The sequence below is a fragment of the Melospiza georgiana genome, chromosome Z (assembly GCF_028018845.1).
Source record: "Melospiza georgiana isolate bMelGeo1 chromosome Z, bMelGeo1.pri, whole genome shotgun sequence".
Taxonomy (NCBI): Eukaryota; Metazoa; Chordata; class Aves; order Passeriformes; family Passerellidae; genus Melospiza; species Melospiza georgiana.
The window spans coordinates 37834119-37853705 of record NC_080465.1 but is presented as its reverse complement, the minus strand read 5'-3'; the positions used below and the strand labels follow the sequence as shown (position 1 = coordinate 37853705).

General features: G+C 35.4%; 1 protein-coding gene across 1 annotated transcript in view; it reads left to right on the top strand.

Annotated features, from left to right (window-relative positions):
- The window catches only part of KDM4C (lysine demethylase 4C), a 252376-nt gene that overhangs the window by 143754 nt on the left and 89035 nt on the right, over positions 1–19587 (top strand). Inside the window, exons 13-15 of the mRNA XM_058043746.1 lie at positions 6752–6933; positions 7774–7990; positions 8902–8978. Of these exons, the coding sequence (XP_057899729.1) occupies positions 6752–6933; positions 7774–7990; positions 8902–8978 (476 nt within the window). The remainder of the gene's footprint in view (positions 1–6751; positions 6934–7773; positions 7991–8901; positions 8979–19587) is intronic.

Below are 19587 nucleotides of genomic sequence, written 5' to 3'. Positions count from 1 at the left end.
CATGGCATTTAAATTTAGCAGAGTGATACAGCAATGCACTTAAATTGCAGTGAAGATACAAATTATCTTTATCAGGGTGTTGAATTTTAATATACAATTCAGTCAATAATACAATATAATATAAAATACCAGTACAAATCATATTGAGCAAAGTCTAGCAATCACAACACACAGTTCAATCATGAAACCAATGTGAATTTGATTATGGGGCTCAAATAGTATGCTGAAGGAAAATCAGAATATCCCAGTATAAAATCTTCCAAATCTGTCTTATAAATTGTCTTTTAAAAATGTTTTTGTTTTTCTTAAGTGCTGAATCTTTAAAACTTTTTGAAACATTTTCAGATCTGTTACAGCGGATGTCTTACTCTTTTTTATATTGAACTTTTTTTTTTATTAAAGGATTTATTAAACTTTTTTTATTAAAGGATTAAAGTTACTTTGTTTTGGGAGGTAAACCTGATTTGATCCAGGAGCTCTTCGGTTGAACTTCTAGAGCTCTGATTCAATATAGTTATCTTTCCATGTAATTTTTATGAGAATTGGAGTATTAATACCTAATTTGGCAATTTGGCTCTCTAACCAAAAGAGAAGTATGTATACATACTTCACATTGCTTGTTCTCAAAGGTCCCATACAAGAGTACAATAAATTAAAGAGTTTCCTGTTCATATTTTGCTATGAGATCCATATCTTTTATGACTGAAAAAAAAGAAACACAGTTTCTGAAACTAAGTTTGCTGATACACTGCTGTAACAATAAAGTTTTCAAGTACAAGACTTTTTCCCAACTGTCTTATTTTATTTTATTTTATTTTATTTTATTTTATTTTATTTTATTTTATTTTATTTTATTTTATTTTATTTTATTTTTATTATTATTATTTCCTCCAGGACATTTGAAACTATAGATAATGTCTCCCAGGGCTGAGATTATGCTCAACTACCTGAAAAATAACAGATGCTTCTGTGTGCTTCATAGCGGAGAATGCTGCTCTACAACGCCAGGAAACATCAGTGGAACATAACCCCAAGCAGCAAAATCATTGTTGAAATTGGCAAAAGCAAACTGTACTGTATTAGTGTCTATGGCTTTTCACATCTGCTGGGTTAAATCAGCAAATCTGGCAACAGCCCATTCTGCAAATGGCCCAAATGTTTTCTGCCTGATAATTTGAGTTTAACTTAGTAAGCAAAAACCATTCAAAGCATTAACATTTTGTGTTGGAGCAAGTTTCCCACAAACTGTTAAACCAGTAACATTAGTGGAAACCGTTCATTCACTTATTCACTTGGAAAGCAGCATAGTGACTGTTTAGAACTACTTTGCTGTGGAAGGAGTTTCCTTTGTATCTAAACAGATCCTGGGCTGTAATTTACTTTTTGTCTACACAGTTTGTTTTAATGAATTGTTTCACTTTTCTTAAATATGGCAAGGAGTGCAGATGTGTATGAATATCACATTCATGAGAACTAGTATTTCTGAAATTACGTTATAGAGATTAATTGAGCCTATAGAAATATTGTTTTCAGATACAAATATGATAGCAGCAACTATCATCAAGTTTAGCATTGCTAGTCACCTTGTACTGTAAGTAATACTACGGCTGAATTATATGTGTTGTGGTTTAAGCCTAGCTGGCATCTAAGGACCACACAGTTGCTCACTCACTCACCCCCCCACCAACCAGATCGGGGAGACAGTTGGAATATTCTTGTACCACTCACGATCAGTGGCACAAGGTGCAGGAAAGACCTTGATGCTGTGCAAGCACTATTCAGCAATGACAAAAAAATCTCTATACAATCAATACCATTTTCAGTAGAAATCCAAAACACAGCTCTATACTAGCTACTGTGAAGAAAATTAGCTCTACCCCAGCCAAAATCAGCACAATATGATACAGTAAGTTTTCTATCAGCTACTATGCATTTGTTTAAGTCATAATTGTATCATCAAGTACTTCTGCTTTTCTGGAAAAAAGATCATTTGGTCTAACTCCTTAGGAAACAAAATATTTAATCTGATTATGGATTGTATCTGGTAAAGTAATACCACAAAAAACATTTGCAGTAGAATAAAAATGCCCAGGTGGTTTAGGGGGAATCAAGATCTCTGAGCACTGTTAGTGGTGGCAATAAGATGTTTTTATATACTTAGGAATAGACTGCATTACATCGTCCAGTTAAAAAATTTTTTGACTGGTATTAATCCATTTTAGACTTCAGCATGAATGTGTGATATATGTACAGCCAGAAACGTGACAGAAGTTACAAGAAATTGACTTCATTCATATAGGAGTGTTTAAAAACCACGTGCATACTAATAGACTTGCAAAATAAAATACCTTTCATTGGTATTTGTGAGTATGCGTATGTGCTATGCATGAGTGTGCAATCTCTCTTGAACAGTGCTGTCAATTGAGGTGCGGATTTCCCTGTCATGGCTGGCAGGTTCAAATCTTGTATTTTTCTGTTATTCTCTCTGACAGTGAGATGTATTTTGTACTGTAGTTGAGTTGAAAGTTTCTATATGAAAAAATACTAAGGATGCTTTATTCACTTTTGTCTTGATTACCTTTCAATTTCAAATGTATGTTTTGTGCTGAAAAGCTGTAAAAAAATGCTACACCAGAGTTCACACCAAGGAGTTCTGTTATGTACCTGTGCAGAGTCCTGTTTGTGTGCTTACTGTCAGTGAATTGTGAGGAAGTGTCAGTGACTTGATCTGAGTTACAGCAGACACAGAAGTCAAGGTAGATTCCCCAGCTCCATTTCATGTGCTGTGTAAAGAAAATGCTCTGTATAGACATACATTATATTTCACACACTGCATTGGCTGTCCTTTATATTTCAAATTGCCAGTCTTGGGCTGTTTGTAGGTGCTCTTAGAGCAAGGCCAGTTACCACAGTGAAGGCTTGATTGCATAATGGTACATACTGTAGAGTGTTGTTGGTTGGCAGCATTGAATAAGGTACTATTCATCAAAAACTTGCTGTACCAGAGCTGAGAGCATTCTCATGCTCTTCCAGAAAAATGGCAATATGTAAGATTATGAATGAAACATCAGGTTCATAGCACTTCTTGAAACATTATATACTGGTCTTATAATGTAGATGCTTGTTTTTTGGTGGGGTATGTGGGGCAATGTATCTTTTGCTGTAGGAACAGATGCTTCCACCACAATTTTTTCAGGTTTTGAGTACTTGCAATTGGCACTGATTCACAGCTGAACTAAAAAAGTATGCTTGCTTATGACAATAGAGTTTCTGAGATCTGAGTCAGTCACTACAGATTGTTCTCTGTTCTTATTTTGAGAATCGTCAGTTAAGATGGATTTTGAAAAGAGCTAGCTGGAGGTTGCAGTTGTTTTGTGCCCTTCTAATAGACACATCTGATCAGAGAAACACTCATCTCACATGAGGCCACTGAGTGTCTACCCTGAAACCGCATGCAACAATATGAGTTAGGAAAATAAATTTATTTTAGTCTGAGACACTGATTGCTCTTTAGCTAAATAGTAAGTAATGAAAGGAGTAATTTAAGAAAATAAAAGGAGCGAGAAGCACTGAATAAACAGGAAAAAAAAAATCTAAAAATTCCTTAAGTTTTCCACAGTGTTTTTGGACATCAGTAGGACATTGGTATTATCAGATGAAAACGTGAAGAAAGGCCATTAACTGTGCCAAGATGGTAGTGTTAATTACATCAAGTAATTATATTCTCTATGCCTTCTCTCAGACAGTTGGAGAGCTGTTTTTTCTTTAATTTCCTTGCCTGTTTTGGTTAACCAGATTCTCAGTTTTTGTTAATGGTGCATAACTTTTCTGCCTACGTGGAAATCAGGAAGGTACCTCCACTTGTACTACCTGAGAAGCTTATGTGGAAATTCTTCCTCTCACCGATGCTGTTGCACACACGAAAAATAAAGCACACAAAATGAAACTGCTTAAGTTCTACTGATGCAGAATAGTTACGCAGAAGATTGCATTCCTCACCTTCCTGGTTAGGAAGTTGTTTAAAGCAGCATTGTGATGTTTTGTACATGCTTTGTAGTGGGGTCATGTACTTTGTAACTTTTTTTTTAATACCGGTTTCTTTGGAAATTTGATTATTTCACTGTGGGTGGGTGAATGTTGATTAAAAGGACATGAAATAATATTCTGAAATTTTTGAAAGATGATAATTTAGGCTCAAGGTTGACTAGGAAGTTCCTGAGGAGAACTGAAATTTATTTGTCTTACAGTAGTGGTAACAGAGTATTAGACAAAGCTTATAATCCTTAGGAATATCTTTCTATTTTGTCTTCTCTTAATTTTGTATCCTGTCAGTGAACCCTTCAGTACTGGATTAAGCAGCTTCTCTCTGAAAAGAGGATTGATATTTTTCCTTTCTTGTTGTGGTGGAGAAGAGTGAGGGGTTGCATGGTGTAATATATACCAGAGGATCATGTCAGAGAGCTTGTGTAGTTCATGCAGGGACAGAAGACTGCAGTAAGGATCGTGAAGAAGACAGTCACACCTTAAAGGACCTAGAAGGACATAGAATTCAGAATTACAGGTGTTAGAGATCAGAGGTAAATAAATGAGGAGTGTTTGCTTCTAGTCAACAACTAACTGGAAGTGCTCTAAACATAATGTAAAGGAGAAAGGAAATTTATTAAAATAGTGTTAAATTTTTATGAGTTTATGATAGATAGAGTCTGGTACATGACATCTTGTCCTTGGCTTCTTTTGGAATGATGTTCAAAAATAAATACAAACTCTTGATAGCGACAAAAAGCTATTAAAGCCGGCTTTATTCTGGTGTCTTAAATTCTTTTCAAGTTCTTGTTTGGGAAAGCTTTTGTAAATATCACACAAGAGGGAACTGAAATTATGGAGTTTTTATGAAATTAAGGTGTGAATACTATTTTCATTAAAACTAGAACCAATATAATAATGAACTCAGCAGCCTGCTGTAGGCAGTCAAAAGCCTGTATGAAAGAACAGTTATCAACCCAGAACTGGTCTCAGGACTACAAATATGAAGTTAGATTTTTGTATAAAGAAGAACTTTATAGGCTGAGGTTCTGGGTAAAGCCTTCAAATATCATGGGAGAATTATTCAGTGGTGGTAAGGAGTGGTGTAATCAAAGGATGTCAGTTTCTGAGGGGATAATGGGTGTGGAATATAATACAGACCTTCACAACAAATTCTGTGTGCCTCTTTGTTTTCTTCATAAGAGAGAATCAAGCTCTGAATTTTCAGTGAGGTCACAACTGTAATGAAAATATTTTAAATAATGGTACAAGCTCCTGAAGGAAAATAATGTAAAAGGAAAAATTAAAAAAATACCTGTAAGACTGAAGCTGCTAATAAGATGTCTCTTTAAAGGAAAATTTAAATAGGTAGGAAGAGAAATAGAGAAATAATTTTCAGAGGTATGTGTTTTACAGTTCTTTAAAATTGCAAGCAGTAGAAAAAATATGATTGGGCAGATTTTTTAAAGCAAAAACTTTGTTAAGCTTTTAACTTACAAAGTAAGTAGTTCAAAAAGTTATAGAAGTAATGCTGGCATTTTATATGTTCATTTTCTCCTTGTGTTGAGTTGTTTTTTCAATGGTGTTCTTTTGAAGCTAAGATAGCTATGTTTTTAATCAGAAAGTTCTGCTGCTAAATATTGACAGCTTTTTTGCAGTTTTCTTTGTGCCCCTCTACGCAGATTATTGGCAAATGTTTATTGAATTGGTATTAGTTCTTTTGAGAAATTATAAAAAAGGATTAAAAACCACATGCAGGGTATATTTTTGTATTATTATATTTGGTTTGCTTGTACGCAAAGATTTTAGTTGATATTTTATTCATTAGTGATAAAATGTTGCAAATTTTATAGTTCTTTTGTAGCAATGTGTGACATTTATCATAGGAGATCCATAAAGCCTCTGCTTTTTCATAAAGTGGAGAAAGAGAGAAAGCAGTCATGGGCTGAAGGAATGTGATGAATCAGCTTAATGTACTTAGATGTTTCTCTGTGTTAGAATTTTCTTCTTCGGAAGTGAACAGTTTTTCTTAAATACATCATTAGAACAGGACTATAAACTGTTTTTGTTGTCTGAATGTTTAATTCAAATCTTTTCACATTTTCTTGTCCTTTCACATAATTATTCTGATTGACACCTACCTGCCTTCTCATTGATTGTGAAAGATTTAATAGGCACTGTCCATATGATCCAGCATGCTTCTACTCCATACATCTACTTCTTAGATCTGATTGTTCCCCATTGCTCCCTGGCTATAATGTTTGCCCTTTTTTCCCTTTGGAAAATGAGTGTCACCATCCATGAAGAGTTGTGAGGGGCCATCCTGTGCGAGTACAGTGATTTGTCTGGCACTGCTGCTGGGACTCAATACGTTCCATCCATAAATAATTTAAAGCTGTGTGCATGGAGGGAGAGGGGATAGAGTTTGGAGCCATTAAAGAGACAGTGGGGGAGTGAGGCATAATGTTGTTGATATGAATACGAATTGTAAATGTAGGGCTATGTATGCTTTATATGGAGCAGTCACCTCTTGACAGAGAGAGTCAGTGCTTGTCAGAGCACTTAATGGTGAGTTTTTCCTTATACAACATTCTTTTAGACTTCTACATCCATGTTTGCACGCAGACTTCTTGTAAGATTGTTTGATCTTTGTTAGCACGTGACAGAATTCAGTGTTGTTTATCTTCATTCCATGACTGTAATATAGCCATTGTTTACTTTCTTTTAGAACTGCCTGAAACAACCTTAACTGAAGAGCAAGTTCAAGAGTCAGAGGCATGGGCCAAGCCTCTGGTCTACCTGTGGCAGACAAGACCACCCAATTTCTATGCTGAAAAAGAATACAATGCAGCTTGTGCGAAAAAGGAACCTCACTGTGCTGTTTGCGCTCTTCTTGTGCCATACTATAGGGTAAGCAAGGTTCTCACAGCTTCTGGATGACGTGTGAAATAGCTGTCTGGCTAATTATTTTCCAAGAAATTATAAAAAAGATAAACTTAAGGATTTCATTTTTAAGGGAATAAACAAACTCACTGGCATTTAAGTTAGAACTGATACTTTGTTCACCTGCATCGATCCTTGGCTGCAGACACTGTGTGCCTCCTACTATCATTTATGCAGGGTTTGTCTTAGTGCGTGCGTGTGTATTTTCCCTTGAAATTACACCTTTTGGTGTGGTGAACCCAGATGGATTTGCATTTTCTAGTTCTTTCCTTATATGTCCATCTCCAAATACTTTTTATCAGAGCCTCTTTTATGCTGCCTTCGTTCAGTGTTGAGGAAATAAGTGTTTTCACAGTACTTAGGCCTTCTCAGGTAAAATATTCCCTCGGAAACCATCCAGTGCAGAGCACTGTTTGACTCTGTTTTGTGGAATTACTGTGTCAAATGGCAAGAAAAATGGTGGTGGAGTACTATGTTGCTAATTGAGACATCCTAAACTGGAGTTTCCTCAGCGTGGGAACCAGGAAAAAAGCCTTTATTGCACTGGACTGAGTTAAATGGCCCAAGAGGTAGAGTATCACTGCAATAACACTGGTTTGCAGGCTGATTGCAATTCCAGATTTCACAGTTATTTGGAACAGTGAAGGTAGGATGACTATGATACATACTTAAAAGCAGTTAATTTTCTCATGAAACTGTTACACTTCCTACGAAAGTTGGGAGGGGTAGAATAGTTTCATCATTGTCACAAGGAGGAGTAAGACTCTCGTTTCTTTTACTTTAATGTAGATTTTGTTTATTTTCCAGCCAGACAATCAGGATGAAGAAAGTGCTACTTTCAGTGAAGCAAACTCAGCAGAAACATTGATGGCAGAAAATGTGAAAACTAAACCTCTTATTCCAGAGATGTGTTTTATTTATAGTGAAGAAAACACTGAAAACTATGCATCAAATGCCTTTGTTGAAGAAGATGGGACAAGTCTTCTGATTTCATGTGCAAAGTGTTGCGTACGGGTTCATGCAAGTAAATAATCTAATTGTTCTGTTGCCAGAAATGTAATTTAAAATTTTGCTTTATTGATAAATAATTATTAGATAGGCTTCTAGCATGTCTTTAAAACGGCTTGAAGAACATTTCCATTTGTAATGCTTCAATCACTGGCTAATTTTATTTGAAAACTGCATTATATTTTCTATAACCTACAGTTGCTGTGAAATAAGTGAAGAATTAACTGTCTTGTAAACTTTCAATGATCACAAACTTCTGATCTTTTTTCTATTCTAGTGATTTAATTACTCTTTTGCTTCTCTATTTTAAATCACTGTGCAATGCTATTGTGTCCTTTTTAAGTAGTTAGGGTAAAATTCTCCTGAAAGACTTGTGAATATTGCTGTTAAATTTGGGGATACAGTATTTTCCTTCACTTAGCATTCTTTTTTATTGCAAGAGTAACTGATGAATGCATGGATTTTTCTGCAGTGTCTCCTAAAGACTGTAGAACTTTAATAGTTGAGTTTAAGTAGTCCATGAGATACTTGGGAATATGGTATATTTGCCCAGAATAAATGTCAGTATATTAAGTAAAAATTTTACTTATTTTACTTCAGGGAGAGTTGATGATACGATATTGCAATGATAAAAATAAGAAATTCATTGTGATTTTGTTTTTTTGGGTGCTTGGAGTTTTTGTTTTTCTGTTCTGTTTGCTGGGTGTTTGTTTTGGTTTTCTTATGGTGGTTTTTGTGGGTTCTTTTTATTTAGGTTAGGGAAGATATATTTTATAGACTATGACATTAGCAGTAGGCCTGGATTGTAAAAATCTCCTTTGTCACGTGACAGAGGAGATTTTTATTAAGGTTTATGTATAATTGAATTGTATTACATCATTGTTAAAAAGGCAGAATATAATAATCAATCTAGCTCTCTTATTCTAGGTTGCTATGGTGTTCCTTCTCATGAAATCCATAACGAGTGGTTGTGTTCTCGATGCAGAAAAGAAGCCTGGACAGCTGTAAGTTGTTTAGCTGTCTAACACACTAGAGATTAAGGGAGGAAAAAAAAAGGTAGCATGTGCATTATTTCATGTGGTATGTAGCCTGCATATTTTTTCTGATCATGCTTGCTGGGGAAAACCTATTTGTAAAATATGATAATATTTCAGTGCAAAATGTAATGGCATTTTGATACACAAACTTGGAGTAGTTTCATGGACTCCTGAAAAGGATTGGTTAACAGGACATAGTTTTGTGAAAAACTATAGTGTTTGAGCAAAACTGAAAATTAAAATGCATGTAAAGGAGAGAAAATATTTCATTGGTTACTAGAATACCCTATTACAGTTTCCTTTTCAGACAGTCATGAATTTGAGGATCTTCTGAAATACCTTTGTGACTATTGTTCTAGATTCAGGGGAATATCAAGGGGAAAAGTGTAAGTCTGTTGTTATGAGCCCAGAATTGAATTATCAGTTAAACAAACAGGGTTAGAAAGCCCTGCTACTCTATCAAAAATTGAAAAATTTTAATTTCTTTCAGGGAAATTACAGCTATGATGTGGAAGTAGGAAAGTTCTAAAGAGCACATCTTTATTCATGAAATACCATTTATGACTAAATCACATAGTTTTTGTTAAAGACACTTAAAAAATTAAGATGCTGCCTTGGGACCTGATATTAACTACAATACGAAAATAACAAAATGACATGTTTGAGTGGAAATTCGGAGTGTCTTTCGACTCTAGTACATTTTTAAAAAGTCACTGAAAAAATTGTAAAGCAAAATCCAGTCTTAAAATTTCTTAATTATATGTTGTGGAAAGGATTCTAAAATTGTTCTAAGGTTTTAAGATTACAAATAATCTTGAAGTGGTCATTTAGGTGGCAGCAGTAAGTGAATGATAAGAACAACAGTGAAGGGTCTGATGAGCCATTTATACTAACACTTGTGAAAAACATTAATTTGAGAAGAATTATTCACATTTTAGTGAACAAGTTTGGGGTTATTCTCATATGATGCGCATAAGTTTCTGATAATAAGGAAAATTTGAATTTAAGGGAAAGTACTTTTTAGCCAAATTATTTCAGGAGATGAGATGAAGTAGTGAAAGATATATCAAGATCATATGGGAATTAGCTGAATGAAATTTTTATGTGATGAGGTTTTAGAACTGATGACATGTTCACTTTGTGAACGGAGTGGTCACGACTGCAGCTGGCAACAGGAACTACTGCTTAGGTAGAGCTGGCCATATTATGTCTGCATAGCTGACAGCTCTTAAGTAATCTCCCTATCTCTGCTGAACTTCATATGATTTATTTTTCAATAAACTTTAACACTTTGGTAGCATCACATTATATATACACCCCCAGTTCCTGTGCATTCATCCTAAACTGCTTAAAGTACACCTGTTTAGTTTTCCACAAGCACACTCTAGAAACTGTAGAGAAGGCCCAGTGTATTTCTGCACTTTATAAGTTAGCTAACAAGAAGATGATATGACTGAAAGAGAGCACCATTTTCACCATGTAAAGACTAGACAATATGTTATTGGACATTGAGACAATTTTTTAATGTAAGCTTTACCTGTCCATATATTTAACTGAATTGCTGTAATTTTTTGTGTGTACTGATTATTGTACAGTTGAATTGTTAAAGCTACAAAATCATCTTTCTGTAGCTCTGTTTTGGTAACCTGAATGAAATGAATTTGTACCCCAAGAGAGTCCTTCATTCAAATATGCTTGTGGAATAAAGTTCCATCTTAATGCCTTAAATCAGCATTAGGTTGGAAAATTTTAATGAAATACTGAAGATTGAATAGACCTCTAGACTAGAAATATGTTTACTTACAAACTTGTCCTCTTTTCTGCTGTCTTTTAGTCTTTGTCACTACATGTCATTCACATGCTACCACATTCACTTTGTTACTACGTGCTATTCACATATTCTTTTTCACCCGCAAGACGTAGGAGCAATAGATAGTACTCATCTGCTACCCAAGAAAAATAGTAGAAATCCTGTTTCGGGGAAGTGAATGACGCTTTGTTAAATACAAACACATGAATGAAACAAAGTCACTTTTTTTATAATATGGTCTTTCAAAAGTTTTGACGTGCCAGTCTTGCACTAATAGCAATCTCAGAGCTATTAGTGATTACAAGAGTTTGCAGAGCTTAGGTGAAGTGACATCAGCCTGGAAAATACGTTGTTGTTTTTTATGAAGATACAGAATGGGTGATGCGAGGAAGTAGATGGCAGTCAACCTATCTCAGATAACAAGAAAAATATTGTACAAGTGCTGAATCTATCAATTTCCAAAAACCTAGACAATGACAGAATCCTAAGAGGTGTCTATTGAAGTACTGGCCACTGATTTTTTTGCTGTGGCAGATCATGGGAGTAAGAAATAAGCAAAAGATTTCATGCATCCTAACTTTCAGATGCTTTTGATGGTATTTTAAATTCTGATATTGGCAGTGTCAGAAGAGAGATGATGAAAATAATATTTAACAAACACATAGCAATACGGATTTACTCTCAACCTTAATATCTCAGACCAGCAACCATCATTCTCATAGGACTCTTAATGGTTTTAAGGGAATACATTTCTGACCATCATTTGCTGATTACTTTTCATGTCATTATGGCACATATGTGGAAATCTAAACTATTTTAAGCAGTCTACTTTAAGCAGTTTAGGATGAATGCACAGGAACTGGGGGTGTTTATGTAATGTGATGCTACCAAAGTGTTAAAGTTTATTGAAAAATAAATCATATGAAGTTCAGCAGAGATAGGGAGATTACTTAAGAGCTGTCAGCTATGCAGACATAATATGGCCAGCTCTACCTAAGCAGTAGTTCCTGTTGCCAGCTGCAGTTGTGACTACTCCGGTCACAAAGTGCACATGTCAACAGTTCTATAGAATCCAAAACATGACATGAGGATGCTTAAGCTTTGTGTTAGAAGCAAAGCCTGGAAAAAAAATCCATGGAACAATCTGTCTGCTCTTTTCGGCTTTGGTAAGAGTCCAGCTGAAGAACTGTAACAGTAGACATAAAATGTTTAAATACCATGATGGAAGATACAAGAGTTGCAACTGAAATTGCAAGAAAGCAAAATTCTTTTAATAATTCCCGATTTATTTCAACCATTCCACAAGGGAGGATGGAAAAGTTTAACATTCTTAGTATAGTGAGGGGAAGGCAGAAAGGAAAAAAAGTCATATTCTGTAATGTAAAATTGTGTGTGTATAATTAAGAGTAACATAAGCAATTGCCATTCTGGAATTTTTGGCCTCTTCTGTCTCACCAGATTGTCTCCAGGAGTAACTTGTACCCATTACTCTTCATATTTTGCACATGACTCCTTCTAAGAAAGGGAATGTATCTTGTCTTTTAGGGAGAAGATGACTTGTGGAGACTTTAAACTGCATCAGCAGAAGTTAATACCAGGATTTTTTATTATTTTTTATGTCTAAAACTAGTTAAAGACAGGGCTGGGATATATAGATTTTATAGAAGCTACTTCTTTAAGACTTTTGAAAACATGTTATGGAAACATTTTTCATGAATTGTTGAAGAAGACTTGATTGTACTTTGAAGCAGAATGATAAAATAGACACTGAATTTTGTTTTTTCTGTAGTTTTCTATTGCTTGCTTGGATACTATTACTCATTGCAAACAATGTGGATGTAGTTGTCTTTGGGGAAAACTTTATTAGTTTGGTATTGAACTTAGATATGCTAGTATATTTTTGCTTGTGTGGAACCTCAGTCCTAATATCAGCATGATAATAATTGCTGATATGTATTTCATACTATTTGTCATTTAATGGTAATGTTTCTGTCCCTTCAGAGTTTGGATGATAACCTTAGATTATCCTAACAGCTTTCTCTTCAAAACAGGACAATACTTTTATCTAATCCTAGAATTATACTTAAGATAATATGGTTCTCTTTTAACCAATCTTCTGTACATTGAAAATGACAAGTTAAATATACTGCTATCCCAAAGTACTACTTTCCCTTTTGAAAATCAGCAATTCAAGTTAGTCCTACCAATCTACAACCTAAAGCTTGATGCTTCTTTTGAATTAAATGCAGATGTTTATTTTCTGAATCAATTTTGAAATTTTCATAATTTTTTCATATAATCATAGAATACTAGATTGGAAGGGGACCTCAAGAATCATCTGGTCCGACGCCTCTTGGCAAAATCACAGTCTAGACAAGATGGCCTAACACCCTGCTCAGATGAATTTCAAGTGTTTAGCTTGAAATAGAGAAATTCACCAGTTCTCTCGGGAGGTTATTGCAATAGTTTTTGCTGTGAAATTGCTTGTGTCTAATCAGATTGTCTCCAGGAATAACTTGTACCTATGTGACTCCTTGTGAGAAAGGGAATCTCCATCTTCTTCATAGCCACCCTTTAAATGCTGGAACCTGATCAAGTCTCCCCTAAGCCTTTACTGGTGCTGAACAAACAACTTCCCAGACCTTTGGTGCTCTATATGGCCCTTCTCTGGGCCTCTGCAGCCTGGCTACACCTTTTTTGACCAAAACTAAACACAAAATGTGTCTTCTATACCTGTTGTTTTACATATATTATTTTAATTGTATTTTTACTTGCTGTGTAGTACCATGAGTCTGTCTGGAGACGGAGATGAAATTAAAGAAAATTCCTTATTTGCACAACCTTTTCTTTTTTTTACTGCAGGGAATATAGTGTGAGTGTATTCTACATTCCAGCTGACACAGTTGAGACTTCAAGTTTTTACATGAATTAAATGAAAAACCACATTAATCTAAATTTTTATTCTGGATAATCATTGCTAAAAAACTACAGCTGTTGCAGAAGATCTGAAACAGATTTGGCTCTCTGTGGGAATTACATATACACATGCCTTCCAGAATTTACTTTTTGTATCTCAGAATACACAGTATGGGAAGATTGAGTTATTAGGAAATACTGACTCCTTGAAAGTCCAACTTCCTGGATGTTTGAAATTGTTTTACCTATGCTTCATTATGATTCATAGGGGAAGGGGATTAAGCTGAAGATGACCCATCTGAGAAGTTCCCTTCTGGCTAAGGCATTAAATCCTGAAGAGAAGGTTGATTGGAAAACAATGAGAAAGAAAGTTTTGTGTCATGAAGAATATGATGGAAGTTGTGAAACATTGGTACAACCTTATTTCACAGTTCATTTCTTAGGAGAAAAAAATCCTTCTCATTCCTCTGCTTACAAAAATTGTTTTAAATTCTGTTTAATGATACTTTCTTAAAATCACAGCAGTTATGTTAACTTCATGGAAAATTTGATGTCTATTAGGCTTCTGTATGTCAGTATGACTTTGCAAAGCAAGGAAGCATGAGAGCACTGTAGGAATGAGAGCTCTCTTAATAGCTAAATAAAACTTTATTGTGTATGGATCCCAACTATGAAAATTATTAATATACAGAAATAGAAAAATACCTATATGGGTTTAGATTGGCAGAGCCAGATTTTTCCTTGATAGCTATTCCAGTTTATATTATCAGAGGAAACCGATTTTGAGATTCAGAAGCATACTGTTTTCTTGCAGTTTCAGCATTTTAAGTAGCTGGAGAAGTATGCTTTACAATAATTTATGTCAAATTTTCACCCTCTAGGATATACCTGCATTCATGATAGATAGTACGTCTTTATATTCTACTAGGCAGTAGGTCCTGATAACAGTTATTGACAGAAGAGTGATACAGAATGATCTATGCTAATGGGCAAAAATGGCCATAAATCAATCCCCCAAAACAATATAAAAAATAAAATTATATTTAATAAGTCGTCTGCATGGATCCTGAAAGTGTAACTGAATTCTTATAGAGTGCCTTGATTGAGAACGAACACCTCATTAATCTTAAATGCTTCAGCTGGAAAGAGTTAGTGAAGTCAGGAAGAATAATGACTGGCATTACAGGGAATGCAACGTACTGTACAATGAGCAAAGATGTGGTCACCCAATAGCTATAGTACATAAACATGGAGTACCTTTGTTATTTAGACTACAAAAATTTTGGGACAGGAAAGAAATAGAAAGGAGTGCAAGTCAGGAAACAGGTAAGTACACTTCAATGGCTTGCTTCATGATCAGGTAGATTATGATGATAAGGCTACTAAGAAAGAGGCTGCGTGACTTCTCACAAGTGATTCTTACATTGTTCTCCACAGCACTATAAAAACTGTTAAGTACCTCATCTGGTTAGCTCGCACTGATTTTGAGAACAGATCCTATGTTGAAATAGCTTAGCAGAGTTTCTTTTTCTATAGATAAGCTTTTTCATGCTTTGTATATTACTTATGGATAATTAGTCTTTGGGTTTATTTACATTTATGGTTAGAGTAGCCCCCTATGTAATTTGAAGGATTTTTAGTTTCTTTTTCCCAAAGGCATCAGAAAGTGACATCAAAGAGCTTTTCCACATTCCTGCTTACAAACTGCCCTATTCCACTCCACTGAAAATAATGATTTTGAACGTTCTTTTTGTAGTGGTGCCCTTCTCACTAATATGGTGTCGTAATTTCCATTATAAACTGCTGTTTCAGAGCCTGCTGTCTGCCAAAATTAACTCAATATGTGTGAGTTGGTGATACAGTGTTAATTTTCAGACTGATTTTTCTACCAAGCTTTAGATGCATTTGAATATTGTTAATAAAAGAAACTACTGGACAGGAAAATCTGACTATAATTAAAAAAATTAAAACCCTGAATATTTCTGTGGTTTTTTGTTTTCAGAAAAATAAGACCTGATTATTATTCTTTAAAAATATTTATTTTTTATTTTTAAAAATCTGAATTTTTGCAAACCTTCTCTCCAAAAAAGTTGACTTACTGTGAGAATTTTAAATGCTGATGTCCATGGATGGACTCAGATGTGGGGAGCATTATATTTCCTTGTGATTTTGGTATTATACTAGTTACAGGTTATTTATTGCTTGCAAAACTCAACCTTTGAAACAACATATTTTAATAGGCTTGTAAATATGGGGTTTCTCTGATGCTGTCACAGAAGCCAAACTGAAGACCATTAAACTCAGAAAATGTGTTTTTAACGTAAATGCCATAAGGCTCAAACCCAAAGCTCATTTTGACTTTTCATTCACTTCGCTGGAGTTTGCCAAATCAACCTTTGCCACTGATACCCATGGGAAAAGATTTGGTTGCTTCCAGCTATGTGGGTATTCTCATATTACAAGGAAGAGATTCCCTGCAGGGTTGGTGATTCAGTGAATTGTGATTTCAGTCAGATGTAGTTTGAATCTGGTCCTGCTTGGGGATGGAATTGGACCAGAGAACCTCTCTCAAATTAATCCAATCTTAATTTATCCTCAAAGACCATATCTGATCTCTAGAGGTAGTGCTGCGAAGTCATTGAGAGGAAAAACATGCTATAAAAAGCCAGTAGCAGGATGTCTTGACCTGGCCAGCTTGTATGTTGCTGTTTTCTTAAAGGTACAGCTTCTGAAGGTACTCAGGTTAAAATCTAATATTTACTGCCTACAATAATGGGAATAAGCCTACAAAATTTTTATCATATATAAATATGTATTAGATACACTGTCATTCCTGTTTTGTTTGCTAAGCATTTACTCTTAGTGTTCATAGAATCATAGAAATGTTGGAAGGGTCCTAATGGATTTAGTTCAACACCCTACCATAGACATGGTCTTTCACTAGACCAGGTTGCTCAGGGCCGCATCCAATCTTGAATATTTCCAGGAATGTCTGGAATTTCCTGAAATATCTACAACTTCTCTGAGCAACTTGTTCCAGTGTCCCACCACCCTCATGATGAAGAATTTTTTTCTTATATAACCTACACCTATGCTCTTTCAGTTTGAAGCCTTGCCTTATCATCCTTCTTGTAGCCCCCTTTAGGTCATGGAAAGTGCTATAATGTCTCCCTGAAGCTTTCTCTTCTTCAGGCTGAACAACTCCAACTCTCAGCCTGTCTCCACAGGAGAGGTCCTCCAGCCTCCTGATCTTTTTCTTGGCCTTCTGTGGACCCACTTCAGCAGGTCTTTCTTGTGGTCCCAGAGCTGGATGCAGCTGTTGGGGTCTCTTGGAGGGCCAGAATCACCTCCATTGATCTGCTGACCACACTATTTGTGATGCAAGCCAAGGTGTGGCTGGCTTTCTAGATTGTGAGTCAGCTCACACTGAGCTTCCTGTCAACCAGCAGCCAGCCCCAACTGTTTCTCACCTGGGCTGGCCTTGATAGTTTTCTCCACCCAGCCTGTATTTGTTTTTGGAATTGCCCCAGGTGTGTTCCTCTGTGTAAAAGTGATTTTTGCAGGAAGAATTATCAGTTTTGTATTTTCAATGGCTTATTTATTAACGTTTTGGGAAAGGTAATCTCATTCCTTTTGACTCCAAAGGAGAAAGTGTAATCTTTCTTGTTCAATTATATGGGAACAGTTGCTTTCTACTATAAGGATTTTCTAGATCTGAGTGACTAATAACCACTATGACAGAAATTACTTCAACTTCAGGCATCTAATAGTCTCCATTTTATACTTTATGGATGTGTGTTACTTCATATATGTACATTCTAGGGAGAAAGGACACATAGTACCCACCCCTGTCAAGTTGTGTGAGTTTTTTTACTCCAGTTACCTGAATGAATATTTTGATTCTAATTTCAGTCTCAGCCTCAGTTCTCATTCCTTCTCTGGCTTTCGAATTGTCTCAATATTCCCATTTTCCATCTCAACCCCCCTTCCCTGTCATTTTGAAGTCTTCTTATCCTAGCCAGCTCTCTCCTGCTCTTTGTGGTGTTAGAGATCACTGTTAATAATCCTATGGACAGTGTAGTGAAGCACTACTTGCTCTTTATACTGTTTCTTTACATTAGTATAATAAGGGAGCTGCAACTGCAAGAAAATTGTTGACTATCCCTAAGTCAAGGGCAGGGCAGACTTATTGTTTGCAGGATTAGGTTACTAAAATGTGGAAATTAAGTAGCTGATGATTTGTAAACTTTAAATTTCCAAAGGTGGATATCTTGAACAGACTTGGATGCAACTGCAAGAGTAAAATGTTCATCCAGAAAAAGAAGTACGGCCACCTTCTATTTTCAAGAACATACTTTAAGCTTGTAGCCAAAGATCTTTCCACATGTTAAATAGGTATTAGCCTGTGCTTGGTGTCTCTTTCAAGGAGTTACTCAGCCTCCATGATCAGTGTGAACTTTAATCACTTAAAATACAAATGAAGGTTGTGGCTTATACTGGTAGCGTCTAGCAACTCTGTTAAGAGTAGTGCTCCTTGTCAGGAAACTGAATCTGGATCTTTTATTAGATAAACATGATTTTTTCTGAAGTTTATTATTTTTTACAAATATTTTGTTACTAAAAAAAGAAATTTGTCTCTGAACGTAATAGCTCAAAGTGGATACAGTAGTGGACTTTGAATTGGAATTCAGTAATTTCAAAAGCTATTTTCCAAGTGAAAATTATTCCCTTGGTGTAGAAAAATTAGCATATTCATTAGTGGGCCATAGCTGAAAACAACATTTTCAAGAGAAGCACCAACCCATTTCTCTTTACACAAGGATAAATATAGACACAATTATGAATAAGCTGGGAAAAGGGGATGGATAAAATGTAGCAATGCCATATCCAAATGCACATCTGTGTTAATAGTACTAGGAGTGTGACCTTGGGCATTAAAATGCAATGGAGAAAAGAGATGGAAGACTAATGATATCTATTTTCAGTTCAAAGGTTTCTATCTATAAAGCTAACCAGAATGGCTTGAAGAAAACAAAATATGTTTAACAGCCAAAGCCCAACAATTTTTATCTATTTGACCTAGCTGTAGCAGAGTTGAACATTAGATACCTGTTTTGATTTGTTGTTTTTAGAGGAGACTAGTAAATTGGTATTATTGTGACTCATCTTTGGAGCAGTTGAACACTCTTGAAACTGTTTTGACCTCTTATTAAAAATATTGTGGGGAAAAAACCAAGCCCAAAACCTTTCCTAACCACTTCTCTTAGGTTTTTAGATGCTAGTTGAAGTCAATTGGCTTGAGCTGATAAAAAAATGGTGGGAATACATTACTTACTGAATACGTAGTGTCCTAATTGCTGCTTAAGACATTATCAAGGAGTAGTGACTTTAATTTGTCCAAAGGTTTAGGTTAGATGTAAGGATGAAGTTCTTTACCTTGAGGCTTGCCAGAAAAGTGGTGGATGCCCTATCCCTGGAAGTGTGCAAAGCCAGTTGGATGGGGCTCTGAGTAACCTGGCCTGGGAAGGTGTCCCTGCCTATTGCAGGGGAGTTGGCCTAGATGATCTTTAATGTTCTTTCCAATGCAATGCTTCAAATAACTATCCAAAATGTATTGAAGCTACTTGAAAATATTACTTCAGGTAAAATCACTGCTAAATAAAGCTGTGGCAATAAAGTTACCATAACAGCTTGTTAAGTGAATGATAATAATATATTAGTAAAGCTTATTTTTTTGTTTGTTTGTTTTTTGGGATCACAGATTGGGAAAATTAAATATATATGATATGTAATATATATTTCAGTGCGTGCTTAGTGCCAAGCATTTGGATTTTCCTTAATATCTAGGTA